At 41.2% G+C, this 24,495-nt stretch overlaps 1 protein-coding gene across 3 annotated transcripts in view; it reads right to left on the bottom strand.

Annotated features, from left to right (window-relative positions):
• pde4d (phosphodiesterase 4D, cAMP-specific) overlaps positions 1 to 24,495 on the bottom strand; it is a 185,473-nt gene that overhangs the window by 78,118 nt on the left and 82,860 nt on the right. Inside the window, exon 1 of one of the 3 annotated variants that reach the window (XM_034234815.1) lies at positions 18,830 to 19,767. The exons of the other annotated variants lie outside the window; for them this stretch is intronic. Coding sequence (XP_034090706.1) covers positions 18,830 to 19,092 — 263 coding nt within the window. The 5' untranslated portion in view covers positions 19,093 to 19,767. Of the gene's footprint in view, positions 1 to 18,829; positions 19,768 to 24,495 lie in introns of those variants that run through there. 3 annotated transcript variants of the gene reach the window in all.

Raw genomic sequence — 24,495 nt, 5'->3', positions numbered from 1 at the left:
GATAAAAGCACCAACACATAACAAATGTAAATGCACGCTTGACTGCCGTGAGAGAATTGCGATATATATTATGCTCCACTATATCAGCCACGCCAAACCCATGTGTTCGCTGCAAAAGCTTCATGACTCATGAAGATGGTCATTACTGGTACATTCATTGAACAATGAGTTCAGTACAGTACATCTCTCCTGCATCCATTCCATGCCAGAAGCTAGGCTGAAAGCTACAGTGACTAAAGCCCATTCTGCTCCTGGACTTCTGCGTACAGGGGAAAAGGACGACTGTCTTCGGTTAGCTGATTCTAATGAGTCCTGTTCCCGCGGCTGGTGATTTATGGCATCACATAGTCATCACCTCCGAAGCGTCTGGTCTGAGAGTGAATGACGACAGCTTGTGATGGAGAACAGCTGCGGGAAACAGGTGTTTGCTTCTCATTACGGCCATAGCGAGATAATGATGGCTTTTAATCACTAGTCCCGGAGAGGAGAGAGTGCACATGTGTGTGAGAGAGAAAGACAGTGTGGAGTTACATGAAAAGACAGGTGCGTAGTTGTATCTGCATTTTTGCTCTTTTCATGATGGATTTGCGTGCATACAGCATCTCAGGCGTATTTCTATTTGTGTGTGTGTGTGTGTGTGTGTGTGTGTGTGTGTGTGTGTGTGTGTGTGTGTGTGTGTGTGTGTGTGTGTGTGTGTGTGTGTGTGTGTGTGTGTGTGTGTGTGTGTGTGTGTGTGTGTGTGTGTGTGTGTGTGTGTGTCTGTGAAATGTCTCAAATAAACAAATTCAGTTTATTTAAAAAACAAAGTGCCACACCGCAGAGGTCCAGGCTAAGACCAGAGCTGTATTAACTGGCCATTGGCATTATGTCATTTAGCATAAGTGGCTCCCGGGCACAGCAAGTTAAGTGTCCGTAATGTACGTGCAGCCTCTCTACAGTAAGCACACTTGTGTTTTATCGTCAATACCACAATGAATGCACCAAATACAGCAGTGACGCAAAGAGGTCTATTACCACATCCGGCTTTACCACAACATAAAACATTGTCTGGCATGGACGCCTCTTATCGTGTCTTTTCACTGTCCTTTCTAAGGGGCATCAGAGGAAGGAAAACAGCAAAAATGATGGAGGCGGAGGATGACGTAAAGGGAAGAAAAAAAAGGCAAGAAGAGGAAGGAATGCAAGTCTGAGGCCTCACCTCTAAGCAGTACTCGCTTAAGAACTTAAGCTCCACAACAAACAAAGATACCAGACCGGAGCTATAGCAGCTTATTCCCCATGACTCGTTCTACAATTGGGAACCCACCAATAGCTGCTTTCCCACCACTGGCAGGCATAGTGCACACCATAGGCTTTTACACAATACTCGCAAACATACATGAATATGCTTACAAACAAATGCAGGTAATGCCAGGTATATGCCCTCATGCTTACGTAGAATAACACGCGTGCACATGTTCATATACAGATGGACAATTACCCTTTGTCTATCTATGTCAACCTGCAAAAACATGTCAGCACACCCTCTCCTGGCATACTGTCGCCCTGTATGACCACATTCTGTATGTAAGCCTTGCATAACATCAACAAAGGGCTTGCTACATACTCAAATTCGTTTTTGGAGATTTTGATGATTTATACTTTTGTCTGTAATTCATTCAGCAAGCTCCTACTCCTTCTTTCTCCCGGAGGAACTAATGCAGGAACTATGTGGATACATATTATAACACGCCTGAGGTGGTGAAGTGATTATCGGGAACGTTTGCATTGACGTCACTCTTTCACATATTGCTACCCCCCCCCCCCCCCCCCCCCTCCCCCACCACCGCTGAGTGGCCAAACAAACCTGCAGGTGGCTGCTTTGAATGAAAAGAGCTGCAATGCCCAGAGAAAAATTGAATATCTTGAAAGAGCAAATGTCATCAGAATTGATTATGTTCCTGTGCAATTGGAAATGTATGTAGTTCCACATCAGGATGTCATCTTGCCTTATCCTTTTATTGTATTATCTGGAGACAGTTATCCTTAGTTATACTATGTCATAAATGATATATGGTTCACGCAGTTTGAATATTGGGAGGAGTAGTGAAGATATCTGATTGCATAAACTACTGTATCTTAAACATTCTGAATCATGCTGATCTCCCAAACCATTTGTCCTTCAGTGAAAGAGGGGTGAACATTTAAGAGTAAATACTGCTGTGTCGCCCATTTCTTAACTTTCAATTCCATAATTGTATTCACCCCTGAAACAGACTAAGGACCAACTCATGAGGAGTGAGCTAACCCTACAGATCACATATTCTCAGTTCAATATTCTGATGAGACAGGATTTGTGAGGAAGACAGAAATGAACATCAAGGGAGGGTTAGGGTTTAGAGTTAAGAGAGGTATAACCTCTCATTTGTAGCACATCATTTCTGGTTGCATGGCTTCACTCTGCAACAGGAAGATACAAAGACAATGAACCAGCTCATTCTTTAAACAGGGTGTGTCAGCCTCATAAAGCATGATGGGAGGATGATGTGCCTGTCAGTATGCTGTGTTTTATAAGGTTAAAACACAGCATACTGACTCCATACAAGTCATTCAAGACTTGTATGGATGACTGTATACTTACTGGTGTTGCTTTATTGTTTGTTTTGTCATGGCAACTGACAACCTGTCACACAATGAATGTCTTCCAGGAGAGATAATATCATATTCATCAGTATGATCATCATCAGATTACTCTCACAGCTTGTTACAGCCTTTTTCCACCTTCATGAATAATGCAGGCGCTCTTTCCTCATGTGGCATGTCTGTGAATGCCAACATTATAAATGAGGTCCCTACAAAATGTTAATTTAAATAATCTGTAACAGACTTTTCTAAAAAAGCTCATGTTCGCTTTCAGTTTAATGGATCAAATCTTATAGATTTTAATTACAGTTTTACAAATGTGGAATCCTCATATTCTTTTCGATGGCGTTATTGACTGTATGACTGTCAGTATGACGGATGAACAGATCGCTAATGGGCTTTCAACTAAAGACACAGACATGCAAAAAATGCAGCATGTGTACAGCTCCTTATGTGTACTACAATTGTTTAAGTGCCGGAGCGGTGTTCCGGTGTGTTCCGTCAGCACTACACCACGTGATGACACGTTAGGCTTGTGTTGTGTTCAAGGAACCTGTCCTTGGCCAGGAAAAACAGGCACTCGCCTGTTTAATTCTTTTGCGGTCTAGATTTCTTAAAAAGAATGTTGCGTGTGTTTACCTCGAGGGGCCGTATCAAATGGTCTCGCAGACCGTATACGGCCCGGAGGCCGGAGGTTCCCCACCCCTGGTCTAAGCTATCCTCATTGATTTCAGATTCAGTTCTTTAGGGAACAGAGTCCAGAGGAATACCAGCAATCATGTTCTTGTTTTTAAGAAACTGGAGTGTGAGACCAAGAGTCTATGTTATTTTCATCCATAAATTAATTCATTTTTTGTTTATCAGGTTGTGGTGGCAGCCGGCTGGTCGAGTTGCTCAGATATATCATTTCATGTCCACTGGCTCTTCCTTGGGCACTCTGAGGCCAGCTGGCATATGCTATCCCACCCAAAAAAAATATGGGTCTGCCCTGGGGTCTTCTCCTAGTTGGATGCGCCCCAATGACCTCCTATAGTACACATACTCCGGATACATTTATCCAGCCCGAACCCAAGATATGAAGTAAGAATTGTTTTAGTTGTTTGAATCCGAGACCCCAAAATACTTCAGGTTCTTCACGCAAGAAAGGAACTTCCAACCTAGAGTGAACATTCCATCACTTTCCCTTTACTTTTGAATTAGCATTCATATTGTTCAGTGAGAAAATGTCCACTTTGACATCATTCTACTTTGCTGTATTTTCATTTACAGAAACATATGAATTATGTTTTATAACTTTTAAAGAGTCAAAGACAAGATAATACTTTATCTGTCTCTTCATCTGTGCAGGCAAATTATTTGTGTGTGGTTTAATACCATGAGGGTTAGTCAGCACAGGATATAGTTATATAACTCTTTCACTATGATGAAGAAAACCATGTCTATTTCCTTTAATAATGAGAGTATTAAACACATTTCCAACAGTGAGTATAGTGAAAGACTTGCTACTTGGTTATCTCTGCTCCAAACAAACAAAGGAAGCAATGCAGAATCGGGCGAATGACGCAAAAGACACAGATCCCACTTTCATTTCCTCCCTCCACTCCACAGTTTTCTCTCCCTCCTCCATCTCCTCTCTGGCTTCAGAGATAAGCTTTCTGTCGAATACCAATTTTAAAAGAAGATTAAGCAGTTCTGGTTCTCAAATCAATTGTAACCTCCGCAGCGCAACATGAAGTGCACACACATACACACCAGCACACAAGAGCCTGAGCGCACAGTCGTACACACACGGAAGACATGGCATTGCAGCACATTAATCAAACACACACCAGAGGTAATTAGGAGAAGCTGAGGAACGATAGCCATTATTTTCTTAGCCAAATATTGAGGAAAATTAGATTCTAAAATAAGGAACAACAAGGAAATGAACCCAATTATTGTAAAATCCAAGCTGCAGGTCAGAAAACAAAGCAATCTCTCAAATAACTAACATCTTAAGAGAACAGATACTCTTAAGGCCCTGAGTGAGCACTGTAATTTAAGCACCTTAGAATAGAAACTGTTGACAAGACACGCAAGCAAACCAAGAAGAGTCAAGGCACACAGCGATACAGAAAGGTCATCTCTCCACAAGAGATAACAAAGCAGAGTGGGTTTGAACTGACAGTCTTCCAACATGATTGGACACACAGCAGTCCATTAATGCTGAAGAGTTCATATCAAGGTTAGCTGCTTGTTGTCACAGACAGCAAAGAGTATTTTTGAAAGAAGCTGATATGTGAAAGCACATTTTCTTAGAAATCAATCAACACATCCCTTTACAGCTTCCTTAAATCCACAGCTCTGTTCATTGAGAGGCTCAGTGTATCCTGTATCATAGACGTGAATGAAAAACACTGAATCAGAACCATACATCTGTGGTGGATGTAAAAGGTCTTAAAGACTTGAAATGCATGAGCAGGTCCTTCCGAGTTCATCACTGTTACTCGCATCTTTCTCGACCTTGAGCAATGTTAAAACACTGGACAGACTGGCAGGATGGAAAGGATGAGCCATATATATATATTTTTTTAACAATATTGTCACATTAGTTTGTTGTGACAACAGACACAACAATCTGTAATAGTTCATGGAAAGCCGTATTGAAGAAAAGTATCTTTTTGACAGGTGAGTAACAATCACTAATTATGTTTTTTCACATTAATATGACAGGTAAGTAGCTCCACAAAAAAAAGTGAGCGATGAGCTATATCCGCAAGCAAAAATCCGCTTATTTGCTTTCTAGCCCAGAGTTAGAAGAGAAGATCAATACCACTCTCATCTCTTAACTTATTATAAAGCAGCAGCCAGCAGTTAGCTTACAATACAATAAAGACTGATAATAGTAGGAACCAGCGTGGCAACCACCTTGATTTGTTTTATTATTCTCGCATAAATAACAAAAGCAGATATCAATAACTTGATGCTACAAGGGGCTCACTGAAAATCTGCAGAATAAACATGTCCTCGCTCACTGTTTAGTGAAGTTAGGTCAGTCTGACATGTAGACAGCTGGATCAGTCATTGTAAACAAAGAGGAGTATCTCATGGAAAACACATTTGAAAATGTACCTTCGAAAGCTAGATTAAACTCCTTCGGAGCCGCAGGATATTGTTCGAAGCCATTGTTTGCTTGAAACAGCAAACATTGCTGCTTCAAGTGACAGTGTATTTAAAAATAAAACCATCATGTAGAGGAGACCAGCCTAGGCCTTATTATCACATCTGAAATGCAGAGTTTGATTAAGGAGACAACCCCAGATGCCTCGTTTGTGCACTGCTATGCACAACAGCTAATTCCCCCTCTTAGCAATTAGGCTCGGCCAAGGTGAGCATCTGGAGGCTGTGTTTTACAGACCAAATACCCTCCTTCCCCTTGGGGGTCTGCGGAATGAGCTGCAGCCTTTACAGAGGCAACACAAAGGTAATGGAAGTTTAAAAAGAAAACAGTTACTGCACACTGGGAAAACGTGCAGTGCTGCTTCTGTAAATGGAGGCTGAATGAATGCATCATAAGGGATTACGCTGCCATCAGGCTTTTCATAAAATGTGAGAACCACACAATACAATGCTCACGCCAGAGGTGGAGGTTTTTCCTGTTCCACTGATGAAGTAGCAGAAGCATGTAGTAATGAATCTAAATTATCTTCTCGAGCAGGGGTGGGGAACCTCCGGCCCCCGGGCCGTATACGGACCATTTGGTACGGCCTTCGAGGTAATTTATAAACAGAAGAAATCTAGACCGCAAAATAATTAAACAAGCAAGTGCCTCTTTAGTTGAAAGCCCAGTGGCGATCTGTTCATCTGTCATACTGATCATACAGTCAATAACTTTGTTGTTATTAGCATCTGGTTAGCTAGATATGCTAACGAATATAAGAAGCTTTTTCTACAACCAGTGAGGTAAAGGCACATCTTTATATGATCATTATAGTTATCAAAAAACAAGAGAATAAAGTAAACAGGTGTAAAATACTATATGACAGTAAATAACAGTTGTTATTAATAAACAAGAATACAGTTTGAAAGGAGAGTGATTTGTAAAATATCCATAAAGAAAAATAAAATCTGCTTCCAGTTCTGTTTCATCTGGGTGTTGAGAGATGTATCCATAGATCTCTTCAGTGCACCAGATTGATGCTTTTAACTTCCCGGGGGAGCATGCCCCCCAGACCCCCCTAGAGGAGGTTAGGTCCCCCCCTCACTTAAATCATGTTCACATCATGGATAGGAAACTAAATACATTTGCAAAGTTGCAAACATCTTGTGTCCATATCTTTCTGTTTGGGTGGTCATGCCACAACCGTGCACGTGCATGCGTGCGCGAGTCATGGTAAGATATCTGGATTAAGAGGTTGCATTTTCTTTGAATGAAAGAAAGGCAAAATGAATCTGTGATTTTAGTATTTTTAAGCAGAGGTCAATAACTTGTACGGCCCTCGGAGGATGTTGAAAACATTGAAATGGCCCTTGAGAGGACAAAGGTTCCCCACCCCTGTAGAGTATACAGATAAAGCTAACTGCAGATTTGTCCAGAATTTATTTAATTCAGATTTGAGAATGATTGAGCTAATACTCAAAGCAGAGTTTTATCAACATTTGTCAGACAGCAACAACTCAACCAAACGGTATGAAATGACATTGGCCATTTGAACAACTGTAATTATTTTGTTATGTATCTCCTTCCAAAGTAGTTGTTGCCATTTTCACACTACAAACATTGCTGCAGTGAATCAACTTTCCAAACCCGTTGAAAAGGACAATGGACAAATAAAAGAGCAAAACTGTATGTGTTAGCTTTGGCCAGCTTACATAACAAATGTTTCCATTATAAGCGAGAGACAGATATATATATATATATATATATGTGTCCTCTTAATAACCTTAACAAGTAGCAACAAGTATTATTGGCTATTCATCTCACATATCGAGTGTGGATTTGGGTGCGTGTGTGTGTGTGTGTGTGTGTGTGTGTGTGTGTGTGTGTGTGTGTGTGTGTGTGTGTGTGCGTGCGTGCGTGTGCGTGCGTGTGTGTGCGTGCGTGTGTGCGTGCGTGCGTGTGTGTGTGTGTGTGTGCGTGCGTGTGTGTGTGTGTGTGTGCGTGCGTGCGTGTGCGTGTGTGTGTGTGTGTGTGTGTGTGTGTGTGTGTGTGTGTGTGTGTGTTGTGTGTGTGTGTGTGTGTGTGTGTGTGTGTGTGTTCTGGGGGAAGTGTGATGTAACTGTTTTCCTGTGTGTTTCTTGTTTCCCTGTTGACACTACGTGTGGGCATTACTGCAGTGCATGTTGCCAAGCTACTGAGCCTTTGGGATTGAAGAGCAGGCTTTGTTCAGATTGCTGCCTATAATCACTGGGTAATGTCAAAAAGAAACAACTGAAGCCAATTAATTAAGTATAAAAATGACACCATATGAACCTTTTCATTGTCTATTAACACAGTCACAGCTAGTTAAACAAAGCATTATGTGAGTGAAGTGATGAAACCAATGTTGTGCTTTTAGGTAGATTTGGTGTATACAGGCGAATTGTATTAATGTGAGGGAAACAATCTGATTGATGTTGTAAAACCTGCAGCAGATCATGGCTTACACACACTCATCTCCAATACCCATTCCCTATCTTTTCACTCTCCTGTGGCATGCATCGCGCTGATCTGTTTTATAACCTGCAGTAATCCTTCCTCTCCAGGTCAAGATCCAGACATTCCTTGAATGCTACCAAAAGTCCTTGCTAATGCAACCAGAACCAGCACACACACACCCATCAGGCAAAGTGTTAATGGATGGCTTGCTCACATGTGACAAGCCACCTGCCCCAGGAACAACCTTTAGTACTGCCTTCTTATAAAGATCCAAGATAAAACTGTCAGTGTTATTATTGCCTAATAACTCTGCGAGATATCCTAACAATATCATTCACCACTGGCATAGTTGTGGTTTGGACACCACAATCCACTTGATTGAGAACGATTTTGATGATAATATATTTATAGTTATTGGTGTGGGCAGTCCTTTAAAGATGGGGTAGGTCATTTTGGAGAAACCAGCTCGAGTGCGCTAGAATTTGAAAATACACGACCGGAACAAATCTGCTACTTCCTTACAGAGCCCCTCCTCCAACACACACGAACGCGCACATGACCAATGAGGGCACGAGATAAGTGTGTGCACAGATGGAAGGCTGACAGGCAGGTAGGCCATCCAGTTACTTTAGCCGGGCCGGCTAAGATGATTGGTCGTGCTTTTTACAGTACTACTGCTTCCACAGATATTCATTGCTATCGGGATGTTAAGAGCATTCCATGGAATATAACAAAAAGTGTATCTCGAGCCGGTTTCTCAAACTTACCTACCCCACCTTTAAGATACTGATATTTCAGAGAGCTGGACGAGTGAGGATCAAGTAGGCAGGCACACTAGACGATCATTCAATTAAACAAACACTCCGACCCTAAACTCTCTCTGCTACTGGGGGATTTGGGGGTTATCAAGGGGATGCATTTTTTGTAATTTTGCTAAAAACAACAATAGCATCTCACCTCAAAATTGCCTACTGCATTCGAGTCTATGATAATAAATATTGCAGTGTTGGAACAGTCATTGAAAAGTATCATAGATTGTTGAACTCCTATTGTTGAAACATGTCTAGACAAAGCATGAAGAGTGCTATGGAAGTAGGATAGACCTAAGACCATAGATGGCCAGGTTGTTAGGGATTGCTCTTACAACAAATATAATCTGCCACTCATAATTTTCATGGTGTGAGAAAATCCATCCCGACTCCACTCTTATTTTCCATCTCGGTCCACGGTCATCCCTCGAAACCATCTGCTCGCTCAAAGATAAACCTGCCACTCAAGCCTCTGCACAGCAATGTGATGCTGCAAAACTAAATATCTGATTTTGTATGGATTATATGTTGTGAGGAAATGTTTAAGAAAGTCACAATATAATGTCACTCTAACAATTTACCTAAAAGGTTATGTAAATGAATTGAATGTAATCATAATACAAATATTACATTGCTGTTTCAATGCAGGATATGTACCCTGGGGCTGAATGGATGCAATCAGAGGAGACAGTGGTCAGACAGACGGTAAGCAGAAGACTAGTAATCAGGGTAGGCACTGACATAAACAAGAACACACACTTGTAAAGAAGCACACACGCAAATGTGCAGATGTATTTGCACTGTCTATATTTGCACAAACATATGCACACAAATGAGAGCACATAAAAGATGAAAACAAACCTTCATAAAGAACAGGATATTGGAAGCAGCTGTGAAAAATGATCAAGGGATGACATCAATGACAAGATGGCCCTCACAACAGAGGAGGCAGCTGCATCTTAATTGGAAATGATCTCATTAGAAGGGCTGGAGGTGGACACTCTCCACTGAGGCTCCATTCAGCCAGAGGATGTAAAAGGGGGGGGGGGGGGTGCAAATCTGGGAGAGAATCCCTTTGGATTTCTCTGACAGGTGATGCATGCGACCCAAAGTGTAACCATGTTTGAGCATTTACTTCACATTCTTCACTAATAATGAAAGGGCCAGTCACAGTGGGTTAGGGTTAGACCGCTAAGCCTCTGGAGTCTACAAGTCCTATGTGCTACTCCTGTCCTACATCTTCTTTGGAACTTCTGCATGGATGACATAATTCAAATTGCCATGTCATTACATGCACATACACATCTAGAGTGAAGTGAATTCTAAATGGTGAAACAGGCCTGGGGATCATGTTAAAATGACCTGAACTCAGAGAACCCATACACTATACAATGACTGTTTGCATATACTCAATATCAGACTTAGTCTTGAACAGCTGATATAAGATGCAGACAGAAAAGGTTTTTGATCAGTATAAGCCGGAAGGAAAATAAAATAACGAACAATTTAGAGAAAGAGATGGAACAAATTTAAAAGATCAACTTTCTTTGCAAGGGCAGACAATGTTTTCTTATTTTATAGTTCCCTTAGGTGAAAATTATTTTCTGAATTCTAATTCTAAATCCTTAACCAGATATCTCACAGGTGCACATTTATCATCATTTATCATTTTCAAAACAAGCCTGTGTCTTCTGTATGGCTCTGTGGCCATCTTTGGAATATATCTAACCTAAATATTGAAATGACATTCTTTCATTTGGAGATAACTTATAGGAAACTACTGTCTAATAACTCCTTAAAACATATGTTCTAAAGTGTATCAGCTCTCTGCTATCCAAATAGAAACAATGGGGAAATAATTTCAGTAGAGAACCCAATAGAGACATTTTCATGTTTGTTGTATGTACAAATCAACATGGACCTAAAATGTTCTAGATAGACATTATTGCTTGTTAGGGCTATACTTAAATTGTTCTTTAATAAACTGAGCATAGGGCTGCTCAATTATGGCAAAAATCATAATCTCGATTATTTGGGTCAATAATTGATATCACGATTATTAAAAACGATTAGCCATTTACTTTGAAAACATCAATTTATTGAAAAACAAAATGTGAACAGTATGTTTTGAACAGTTGATTACCCTGAACTTTAAGTATAATTCAACTGAAAAACCCAAAAAAAAATTTTGAATTAAAATAAAATAAAAAGGATTAACAATAATACAAAAATAATCGTTTTATTTCGATTACGTTGTTTTCGTAATCATTGCAAGCCATAATCGTAATTGCGATTAAAATATGATTAATTGAACGTTTCAGAGTGGTCTTTTATTGTGGCCATTCTAAGGCACACCTGTGCAATAATCATGCTGTCTAATCAGCATCTTGATATGCCACACCTGTGAGGTGGGATGGATTATCTCGGCAAAGGAGAAGTGCTCACTATCACAGATTTTTTCAGATTTGTGAACAATATTTGAGAGAAATGGTTATTTTGTGTATATAGAAAATGTTTTAGATCTTTGAGTTCATCTCATGAAAAATGGGAGCAAAAACAAAAGTGTTGCATTTATATTTTTGTTCAGTGTAAATACATACCTGTATATATAGACATATATATATATAAATATAGACAAAAATGCATGAATGACTGACATGTTGGAGCAAGCACTAACAGAATGTATCAGTTATTTTGTAGAATCAAAAACCAATCAGCATATCAAAAGGCCTTTGATGAAGCCCTGCAGCTGCGGCCTCTTTAACTCACATTCATTCTGGTTGTCCTTTAATTAAATCAGGTAGTGCAGTAACCACTGCTAACACACTTGTCTTGTATGTGTCTGGACCTGTTGGATGCAAATCATTATGAATATGCATACAATACAACCCACTTTTTTAGTGCACTGCAGAACTGAGCTGTGCAGAGCTGAATGTCACAATGATCAATATGCTTAAGGAAAATCTTCCATTCAGTGTGGTTTTATATCAGAAAAGAATATCTGCCAGCAGAACTGGATGTATTGTTCGTTTCCATGCTGAATTTTCAAAAGAGTTATGTCATTTGACATGTATTGGTTGTGAGTCTGACTACTTCTGGCATTACCCTGGGCTTGATAATCAAAAAGTAAAGAAAATGAGGAGTGGAGAAGCTCATATATTAGAAGATACTTTACTTACACTTATTTAACTGTGGTATTGGTTCAGCATTGTGCAACCAGTTATCCATGCCAGATTCAACATTATTAATGTAGTCCCTTACTTTAGAATGTCCTTCCATTTGGAAAAAGCAGACGCGCTAAAAAATACAGAGAAAGGATCTGTTTCCAAATCCCCAAAAAGAAATGAAAGGGTTCTTGTTTTATCTGAGTTTTAAGGAACCTTTGTAAAAGCTTTGCAGCAGTTAAAGGTGTTTCTGAGGTAAGCTTTGGAGCCTTCCTGTAACTTGAATGTATTTATGCTAATGTATTTCCACTCTGCAGTCATTTAAGGTCAGTCAATGGCCACTTCACTCGAATTAAAGGTAGAACACAGAGTAGATGACCATGTGGTGTATTTATAACATGGGCAGGTGATGAGTGAATCCAGCTATGTTGAATAACTCCATAATAAATAGGATAATTGAATTTGAACATCGACCCTAGGGGTCTTCTTCCTTTTTGGGATATATTACAGTTCCTGGGAAATAAAATACACTATCAGCATATAAAACATGAGAAATAACTCTTCTTCTATCCCCGTCTCACTTACTTATCCTTGTTCTCTCTTCACAGTCTCTTCAAGCAACACTGTTACATAATCTTCATTTTCTTATTCATCTCAGCCAACAGACTTGGACACCAGCTCAGAATACAAAGTCAAAGCTGAGTCATAACCAGGGTCCTGCCTTACTGTATCTCTAACAGTGAGATGATAACATACAGTGTTTGTGCATATTAGTGTACATCTGCGTGCATGTATGCAAAATGATGTTCATGAGATCTCATTGATTAGTCCAAATGTGCCTGCTTTTGCAAATGAAAAGCCTGTCCTGTGCTGGTGTGTCAGGCAGCCAGCACTGTTAGCATAGTAGCCGTAGCGTATGCAAATCACAGATGCTCTATTCTCCCGGGTGGAGAGCAGTGTTTGGGCTGATAAAACCTGGAAAACCCTCCTTGCTGCACAGCAGGATGACAGCTGCAATCCAAAGCCTCCTCAAAGGAATGGAAAGTAATTACTTGAGCAAAGCTACACCTTGAAAACAAAGCATGATAGGAATGTATGGACAATGGACTGGGAGGCTGGAAATAAAAAAAGGTCAACAGGCAAAATGGCGCTGGATATTAATAGAAATGTCATCTCACGCAACAAACAGGAACCTTATTTCAGCTGGACCAGCTACTTCACAATGGCTGAAAAACTCACTGCGGTCACTGAGGAGGCAGTAAGAGGGCTTCAGTTGTAAAGGGTAAACATCGATGGACAAATCGATGTCAACAGCAAGGTACTGAGGAACAAAAACATTGTTCTGACACTCAGTAGTACTGAATTCAACCATCTGAACCACCGCATATTTCCCTTGTATTAACCAGGAAAGTGGACCGGCGGGTACATCTCATATTTGGACCACTGGGGCAGTTGGGATTTCAGGCACTATTTTACAGAGCGGTATCACCTCTAAGGTTACCCTAAACACATTTGCATTGCTCTTGCAAGCTTAATATTTGTTGACTTATGTAAGGATAATTTACCTGACCAACACTCACTCAAGGGATTTGGTTTAGTTAGGTGTTTTGCTGTTATCTAAAAGATAGATCTATAAATAATATGTAGCCAAAAATGTGTGGTAAATTAGGAATTAGGAACATCCAGCCAAATAATAATCCTACCACATTTATTTAACAACTTTAGGTAGTGGAATAGTTTTGGGAAATGTGCTTAATGTAATATTTGTGTACAACCAACAACTAGCGTGTAAGAATCTGTCACAAATTAGCATGTTATATCTTGTTTGGTTAATCTATACAAAACACCAATGTGTGACAAGGAACAGTTTAGATAAGAGACGATGTACCAGATTTGTTCTTGGCCAGGAGCAGAGGCCTCTTCAAATCACCATCAAACTAAGATTTGTTTGAGAAATGCACATTTTGTTGGATTCTAAACCCGTCTAATAAATCAGATGATGAGTCAGATGCACTAAGAGCGTACCTGAAAACATTTCCAAATATAATGACGAACAATTAATGAAAAAACGTAATTTGCTGCCTTGAAGAAAGAAATACAAGAGGGAGAGGGAGATGATATAAACCCAGAGAGAAGCAGAGAGTCATCCTCTGCCTGGATTAGCACCTCTCTGTGTTCAGCTTACTCCCACACTCTTCTTCCCTTCCTTCTTCCCTTCCTCCTTTCCTCCATCCATTCCACCATGCCTGCATGCATTCCCTCATGTATCATAAACCTTTCACCCAGCTATCCATCCATCCATCATATCCCCCAGCCTCCAGACGTCCCCACCAAATGTCCTCAGTCAGATCACTCAGCCAGAGAAGGACTGGCATAAGCACTGTCAGTCAGAACCACCTGTATTCCCCTCGCTGAGAGCCCCCTCTTATGTTACATAAAGAGACACTTGATGTTACAATGCAGCATCAGTTGCTGTTGTGCAACAGAATCAAAAATACCTCGGGGTCAGTGAGAAAGAAAGTGGAAAACAACAGAGTTATTCTGGTGGAGATAATACAATAACTGAGTCGTGAGTATCGTCGGTCACTTGAAGGTGACCGCACAGACTTCTCACTCCTGCTTTATGTGTCGTGCCTTTGTGAGGCTGAGAGCAAGCCATTATCATATTTCTAAGAGATTTTAAATGATGTGCGCACATGCAGGGGCATTTATTCATGTCCATCAGGGTCTCTCAACACACAGTTATTATGAAGCATTAAGACAGCATGACGCTTGAAAACAATTAACATCGTGAATACTGTTTCACAGGAACAAACATGTAAGGATGGCAGAGAGGGGGCTGATGCTAGTGATGTGTCACTACATCGGAAAGACAGTTGATTATACAAATATAATGTCACAAACATCAAATATAAAAGAAAGTGTTATCGACTGCAGTGTCTCTGGCAGAGAACCAATGTGTACGTATCAACTTCTGTCCCTGTCAGATTGATGATTTCACATTTCCAACTCTTGCAGCGCTAACGTGGTTCAGCTTTTTGCCAGAAAGAGCTTGATCCTACACAGTGTTATGCATGTTGTAAACACACCTGATTTACAGACACTGACTTGAATTCCAAACAGAAAACCAAACTAAAGCTGCTGTTGGAGGTCGTGCTGTGCAGCTTTGTTAGTATAAATAATGGTAATACCACACTTGAAATCCTCCCAGCAATGCTCAAATATGTTAAGCTTTCAAAATTCCATTATCACATCAACAATTGGGACTGTTTAGGGTTAAAACAAATCATTACATTACATTAATCCCCAAATGTACATCCTTTATTACTTAGTAAACAGCATATGGGATGCATTCTTTAAAGTATTCTCCAAGTAATTGTTAAACAATTTGTGTATGGTTTTAACGGTGCTGTGCTGATAAGGACAGCGAACAGTACATCAGGCCAATCTGTCCATAGAGAAGGATTATCTTGTTAATGAAGTGTGGAGTGGAGCCGCTGAGGGCCATGTATGTCACCAGATTCACTGCACAGTGGCCCTGTGATTCCCTGCAGCTGTAAAACAATGAGGACATGATTAGAGTAAATTGCACTGCAGTTGTCAACCTCCCTCCTGCTTACAGCCATTTGATGCTATCTCTCTCTCTCGTAAACAAATAGTCTCTCCAGTGCCCTTGCACACACAGCAGACTTCCTCCTAACCTTCCCCACTCTCGCTGTCTGCCAGTTTTTCGAATGTCAAGAGCCAACACAGGTACACGACCCACTAGTTACTCAGTGATTAATGGTCACTCTGCTGTCAACAGTCATAATGCAAATGGCAGTGTCTAACAAAATATACATGCAACTTTCCGATCCACATAGACATGCAGAAACAACACGTTACTCTTTTCTATTTGTTGTACGGAGATGCTTTCTGCAGCAGGCTCGAGTGAAGGCTACACAGCATCAAATACTGACTGCGACAAATGTGTGAGTGGAAACCAGAAAAGGCTTTTGTTCAAATGTTGCAGTCAAGGATAAACACCACAATGAGGGATAGCAATGAAAACAAACATAAGACTACATTTCAAAGAGTGCCCTAATCTTATTGTAATGAAATATTCCTATCATTTTATTCTGTAAAGCAACATTCTAATGCACAATCGCTATATGTCCCAAAACTAATAAAAACCTTTTTTTAAAGACTAGCTGGTAATATTTGCTACTTCACTATCAATCTCTTAAAGTAGACCTCTTACAGGATGCTGCTGAACATGCTTACTGATACAGTTTGAGTATTGCCATTTAATGTGTGTTAAATATGTATTGGTCTGCAGTAGCATTCTTTGGCCTGGGGACATCATCTCTATCAGGCTTTGTCTTCACAGACCATTCTTGATCACAGAATAAAGTCTTGCTCCAGTATCTTTCCATCTTTCATAACAATCAAAAGAGTAAACAAATGCCAGCATTGATCTTATGAATGTGTTTCATTAAAGTAATCTATGTACAGCAATGCTTAACACACGATTCTCAATGACAGACAAGAGCATCTTTTTCTTTTCCAATTATTATTCTGGCATAGCTCTGTGATTTCAGATTCATAACATTAGTTTTCTGATTAGGTCACAGCCATCTGGAAACCTTGACGTTTACAGCATGGGTGCATGGAGGGATAGGGAAAACTCCTCAGTCAGAGTACGGTACTTACAACAGAAGATTATTGGAAACCTTGAGACAACCGGCTATTACAAACATCGTGCTTGAAAGCATCTCAAAGCATGAGCAGGTGTGAATCGTTGACACTTAATCATTGGTTCAGTAGAGACACATTTTAAAAAGGGCCAGAAGGTTCCCTCCATGTGTGTACTGCGTTACATCATGACAGAATACGCTGAGCAACATGTCATCAAAATGATGAAAGGCAACATTTGGTCTTTTCTCTTATCTATAATAAATGCAAACGTCATGCAACAAGTGCCACTTGCTCTTTTCACCCCTGCTGTCTTCATCATTGCAGATATTTAAACAACTTGAAGCATCATATCAGAACAGGGAAAATCCATTCCAAGTACTCAAGTGTATTTGCTCCTCGATGTGGAACTGCGAGAAATAGCTTTCTGCTTAAAGGGGCACATGGGAGAACAATGGTGGTGGTGTGTGAAATTACATAAGATGAATTAACAAGCCCATATAAATCATCACATTTGCACCTACAAACACACACAGACACACACGGTATAATTGTGCACACAGATAATTAATTCAAACATTTAAAACACACACACAAGAAGAACTGTGCCTCTAAATTAGCCAAACCATGAGATGCTGCGTATCTCCCTACGTTAATAGCACCCTCAGTTATAAGAAGCAAACAGGGGAGAGAAGCAGGGAGGAGAGATGATACAATATGTATGTGTTAATATGAAAAAGTCAAGGAAAGATGGATGCTAGAAAAAAGGAAAATGGGCGGTTGAGACAGAAGAGTAAATGGAGAATATAAAAGGGAACTCAAAGCACCTGTCTAAGATCAAAAAATTGAGATAAAACAGACCTTGAGGTAAAAGCAGAAGGGTGAATAAAGAAGAGAAATGAAAAGTATTTCTGATATGTGAATGTATGTGCGAGGACAGTAACAGAATGTTTGGGTTACATCATAAAACAGATCCAGATGCCAGAAGGCAGGGCTACTTGGAGAGATGTGGGCTAAAAGAAGTGGGACACAAGACATACAGAATAATAGTGGGGGGTCTTGTGAAAAATAGAGATGGAAGAGAAAGATATATAAATCATAAGAAATGAGAGATCATGGGTGGTTAGGGCAAATGGAAGGAGGTGGAGGGTAACAACTGACATTTTAAAAAGGGAGAAAAAAATGAGTGTGGGGAGGAAACAATGGGTGCAGGGGGAGACGGGGAGTGAATGGGGAAGAGGTATGAGACGAAAGGAGGGGGTGAGGCGTGGGCGGGTGCAGCAGAGGCTGATAGACAGCCAGGAATATAAGACTAATTAATAGTCAAAAACTGCAGGCAGGCAGGTGTGGAGAGAGAAGCACAGCTGGAGGGAAGAAATGTAGTGATGGATGGCTTCCTATTCTACCTATTTAACAACACAGGCAGCTTCACACACTACACTACACTACTGTTTATCACATAGAGATAAAGGCAGAGTCGGCAAGGGAAAAGGGGGGGTGGGGGCAGGGGGGATATGTGGAGTGAGAGGTGTGAGGATTGGACACACAAGGGGAGACATAAAAACAGAGATTAAGCTGGACAGAGAGGAAGAGAGAGAAACTCATTATCTAAGGTGAGAAGAGGGTCTCCTCGGAAATGGGACGTGAATAACCTACGAATGATTTGCTCATGCACACTCCTGTCATTTCTCTGTGAGAGGAACGCATTAAAGTTAAACCGCAAAGAAAGTTGAATTACTGAAACGGCTTAGCACACGGCCACCTCCCTCACAAACATGGTTCAGCAAACACAGTCCCGACCTTGAAAGTTCGCCAGGGTGCGGTTTAAAACACATGTCTGACAAAGACAAACATGAATATGCACTTTGCATGCAGCTCCACATCCAACAGCACAGTGACAATAGCCATCAATCGTCTACTCTCTCTGTCCATCTAAGTCTCACCATGTGTGTGCGACAGTGAAGCGCCTCTGTTTGTGGGTGTTGTTGTTGAGCAGCATGCGGCGAAGCAGTCGTGGCGAGTTGCGGGGGGAGAGGCGGGGGGAGATGGAAGACGGTGATCGCCGTTGTCCTCTTGGCCTCTCCGGCTGCAGCAGGTTTTCCCGCAGAATTTTCACCAGGTCTTCATTCAGGCCGGAGTGCTTGGGCATGGGGGGCACTGCCAGGGTGTCCTGGAGGGTCACCCCCATGCCTGCCTCCTGGGCCATGCCTGCCCCGGCTTCACCACCACCAGCACCACCAGCACCACCAGCACCAGCAGCACCAGCCAGAGGAATGGACAGTAAAGGCAGCCAAGATATACGAGAAATAAAGAAATGCAGGCGCTAATAAATGCTTCTCCTGTCCAACAATTTCCTCAAAATGTAGGAAAAATGATAAAATAGGAAAAAAAGACACATCCAAAAATCCTCTGGATGATAAACTGAAAAAAGATCTGATGGTAATTCCTCACACCAGCAGATCCTTCGGTAGAAATGCAGGGAATATAAAAGAGAAGACAAATCCGTATTCCCTTTCTTCTTCTCCGTCGTTTAAGGAGCCAGCAGATGAACAGAAGCACTGAGGATGGCTGCCTTTGCCTGCTCTGCAACACTGGATGTGTGCTGTGGAAGTGCTAGAGAGAACATGAGGGGAGGATTGAAGAAGGAGGGCGGGATGCAACAAAAAAAAGGGAATTCCGTCTATTCCAGCTCTGCCTCCCCAGGCCTGCATGCAAACTCAACACAGTCCAGTGGAATACAGCTCAGCAAGTGTTTAGCTGAACTAATTCAGTCTCCTCCAGTCCAAAACATCCCAATCTGATAGAAGCCAATAGGGAATATGGGATGGTTACCCATTAAAAACCCCAGCAGCGAATCAGTGTTGAGTTCCGTTCCATCTAGTCGAAGCAATTTATCCTTTCTTCCTCCCCCTCCAGAGAGACTGACTGCTGACTGCAGCCAGTTTATAAGCTACTGATCCTTTGGAGCAGAGCGTGTGTGTGTGTGTGTGTGTGTGTGTGTGTGTGTGTGTGTGTGTGTGTGTGTGTGTGTGTGTGTGTGTGTGTGTGTGTGTGTGTGTGTGTGTGTGTGTGTGTGTGTGTGTGTTCACACAATGGGTAGAAGGAAAACAAGGAGGTATGAGGAGAGCTATGGTAAGCTTCAGTAACACTGTACAAAAATGATGTATGCATGCATGCGCTTGGGAGCAGAGGCACATGAATCTTTGAGGGTGCATTTGTCAATGCAGCAGACTGCACTAAAAGCACCCATTAGTTATTGAGTAACCCACACTCCATTCTCCGCTTGAGAGGATATCCCAAGGAACAGCAAATTATGCCATGGGTGCACACTGTATGTGCGCATGTGCACATATTTGCATTTTCATTTTACTAGCATTTGCACATACGCAAGAAAAAATAGGAAGGTTTCGTGCAACGAACGTCATCCATCCTCCGTCTTCTGCCACTCCCTTTCACTTAGGTTTCCAAATGAAGGTAGACATGCTGGTAAATATGGAAGCATTATCCGCTGAATCTCATTTGCTACTCCCTAGCCTTTTCCCTCCTCAGCCTAGCAACCAGCAGCTTATCTGGAATGCAGAGTACCTGCCTCTAACCAGCTTTAAGTCGTTCCACTTTCAACCAAAAGCTGCCTCTCTGTGACAACAATTTTACTGTACTATTTTTATATATATCCACTTCATACGAGTGCCCCACAGCAACACATCATTTAATTATTTCTATGAGTAATGTTAACCTGGCCCAACACCAAACCTCAAGAGTCACATTTTAAGCATTTCTCATCAAGGCTATTCATTACTGAATAATCTCAATATAAATGCAAAACAACTAATTACTTAATGAATTGACTATCTTTGCATATTGTGCATTTACAGAAACTAGTATGTTGGAATTATTAAGCTGCATCTTAACAGTAAGCTTCCTCATATCAAGGCACTTCAGATTTGTAGTAACAAAAAAACCGTGATTGTGGATCTCTCTCACTACAGTTAATATTCCTGAGGGGAAACACGCTAGCTGCTCTGCACAGTGGCACCACAGCGGTGTTGTAACCTTAATGCTGTGACATTGTTAACAAGCTGTTGTTTGGGAGGCATAATGTCACAAAGTTTAGCTGGGGCTTGTAAGCATGTCATTAGTTTGGCAGGTAGCATGTTTTGCCGGTGTCGAGACACCTTTAACATTCAACAAAAAGTGTCAATGTGTTTGCGGCACTAAATCAAAATGTTTTAATTTGTTTAGGGGTAATCAGCTGGATTGTGTTGCCGATGTACAAAGGCTAAGTCCTTTGCTGCATGTATGTACAGTTTAATGGCGCCCCGTTTATCCTCATGCATGCACGATTGTTTATAGTCTGTCTTGCCGCTATGACGCTTTAAAATAATAGTGCACAAATGAATAGAGGCCAGTTCACCTATTTTACACAGACTATGGTTACAACCTAGCAGTCATTCACAAATACACTATAAACAGAGCACCGGGTCAAGAGAGAGAGAGAGATATTTGCGAGTTGCATATGAACTCAGGGCCGGCCCGTAGCACTGGCGTTATAGATGTTTGCCTAGGGCGCCAGATCTGGGGAGGCGCTGCGCTGGCAGCTCTGGGAGGGAAAAAATGTGACCGTTGGGGCTCATCCTAATTTCGGCCAATATTCATAATTAAGTAAATGTAACACCCTTTTCACCCCGGTTACACGTTTCATTTGTCCTGTACGATGGGCGCTGTAAGTGATGAAAATGGGGGATGTTGGCTTATCTGGCGCCCGCAGCTCACAGCCAAAGTGCGAGTGAGCGAGGGAGAGAGCACCGGTACCGGCGCTGTTATTAGAATCTGGTGCTAGCTGCTCTAACGGATATAAGAAGAAGATGTTTCTACAATAATGTGGAGGGAGAGTCCTCTCCAGTCAGACTGAGAGGCTGATAACTACAGCTCAGTGAGGTAAAGGACTGAGTGTTTAGATAGTTCACTTTAGTCTAAGGTTTGGTCACAATTTATATAAACACATATTTCCAAGGCACTCCTTTATAATTATTGGGATAAAACAGGTTTGAAATCATTTCAATGTATACTACAGTATAGGACACTTAGGACAGTAACCAAAAATATCCTTTAAAACTGGAGATAAAAAAATGCATAAATAAATAAATACTAGGTAAAATAAGATATGAATGAACAACAAAAATAAAATAAGTTACATTCAATTGTTATTGGCTATGGTAGGTTATTGGTTATGTTCACATACTTATTTGATTACATCTACTTGTCTAAGATGACAACAGAGACTTTCGACCCAAACCCAGCTGTTGACTTGTGGGTGCAAGCAGCTAATCGCAGACTCAACCAGAGAGAAAGTAGTAGGCCTACATCATGAGCTACCATGTCTGACAGAGAGGAAGACAGTGACGGCCCCTACACACGGCGGCGTGCGTTGTCGCTTGCCGGCGGGCATGTCTGAAGCTAGACCAACAACCAATCACCTGAATCTCCCGCCCCGGACACACAAGCAGCGGTTTGATTGGCTAGAGCTTGTACTGGCATATGATTCGATTGGCTGACGCTTCCGTCGAAGCTTCAAAAGTAGAACATTGCTCTACTTTTGCAGCGAGCACCGCGAGAAAAGCTACGCTTTGCTCCCACAATGCAGTTCGGCGAAGCGTGACGTCACCCCATTAAAAGTGAATGGGCAGAAGCGTTGAAGCGTCAACGCACGCCGCCGTGTATAGGGGCCGTGAGGAGATCAGTCAGGAGGGTAGTGATGACAGCTTGTAGGATTACTGGTCGTGCTAAAGTTGTCTTGTGTTCACCTCTGCATGTGTGTTGTGTGTTCTGTGTTCACCTCTGCATGTGTGTTCAGTGCCGTGTGTCTGGCAAATAAAGGGCCCCTCAAAAGTTACGGTTTATTTCATTTTAAGGATGAGCACCAAGAGCAACATCTCCAGGTGCTCCTTTGAGAACCAGGGCAAAAAAGTGATGTGTACCACTGACTATAAACCATCTTTTTAGTATTATATATATATCATGTTGCAAAACCAACTACCTCACTGCGTCCCTCAGCAATCACCAAGTAACAACCCTAGCAACCACCAACCATCCACAAGCGCAATATTCTAGTAAGACCTACCATTAAGCATCACCTTGGATCCATCTTGTATAACTATGCAAACACTTTGGTAAATATCAAACAATAGCATAGTATAGCAGTCACATAAATTGCCCTCCAATAAAATCATTTTAAATCCATTGTTGCACCTATTTCTTTCAGACAGTAACTTGTGTCTTCAGAAAAAATTGAATCCTCAGTAGGTACATGTACTGTAGGGCATGGGTCGGCAATAGGCGGCCCGCGGGCCATTGGTGGCCCGCCAGCAATCATATTTAGGCCGGAAAATTATATAAAATGTCGAATAAAAATGTAAAACATTTTTTATTTTATTTTTACAATATCGGACTGACAGTCGCACATAGGGATGGGTATCGTTAAGGTTTTAACGGTACTACTACTTTTATCGATACCGCTTATCGATCCGGTCTTTTAACGGTACTCTTATTGGTTCTTTTGGAGAGAAAAAATAAGGTAAACTAACTAAACAAATTGTGAACAAAACTACTGTAGGGCTGCAACAAACGACTAATTTGATAATCGATTAATGAAACGATTAATCGACTATTCGGACTATTACGCCTTGCACAATTTCTCAAGCGCTCTTATTTAGCCATCAACTTTTAGATTTAGCTTGAGGTTGTTTTAGGCATGTGGAAACTAACAATGAAGACAATAAAGATGAATACTTGATTCAAAAATACATATTATTAAATTAACTAAACACATTTTGAACAAAATTAACATTGCTTTTTATTTAAATTAAATAAATAATATTTCACATCAAAAGAAACAACAGTGTTTTAACAAATCGTATTAAATAATGTGATAACAGAACTCTAAACAGAATAGCTGAAACTTTAACAAAATAAAGAGTTCTGTTACAGTACCTCTAATCATTAACCCATGTTTGTATAATGTAGTTAACTCGGTGTGTTGCTGCTAGCATACATAACACCTGACGTGGAAATGTTGCTCGTGGATGGGGCTACAGAGCTGCTAGAACACAGTCGAACCCGGTGCATTTCTCCGCCTGAATGTGGTGCACTTTTGCTAAATGTTTAGACAAATTGCTCGTGTTACCGCCCTTACATACTAAACGCTTATTCCACTTTTGGTAACGAGCATTCTCCACATCGAGACGGGTAAAGTGTAACCACACCTCAGACTCGGAGTGCGTTCTCTCCGCCATCTCCTCCGTGTGTTGCTGCATGTAGCAGCTGCGTGTGTGTAAACTGCCCCGCCCCCTCGCACACAGACGGGGAGAGAGATCTCGTCTGATCGAAAATACATCATAGACGCATTTGTTTGTCTTTTTGCATATTAGAAACGAGTTGGCGACACTAAGACTGCGATATAATGTTTTTGTAGCAATAATACATGACATATATTTTTGAAATGTCTCCAGTACCGATAAAAAGACCAATAACGTTGGAGCTTAACGGCGCGTAAAACACACGTGATGACGTCACCAACGAATCGACGACTGAATTAGTTGGCAACTAATTT

Source organism: Gymnodraco acuticeps, unplaced genomic scaffold (assembly GCF_902827175.1).
Source record: "Gymnodraco acuticeps unplaced genomic scaffold, fGymAcu1.1, whole genome shotgun sequence".
In the NCBI taxonomy this organism is placed as follows: domain Eukaryota; kingdom Metazoa; phylum Chordata; class Actinopteri; order Perciformes; family Bathydraconidae; genus Gymnodraco; species Gymnodraco acuticeps.
The sequence above is the reverse complement of the archived record's forward strand: the minus strand, read 5'-3'. Positions and strand labels throughout refer to the sequence as shown.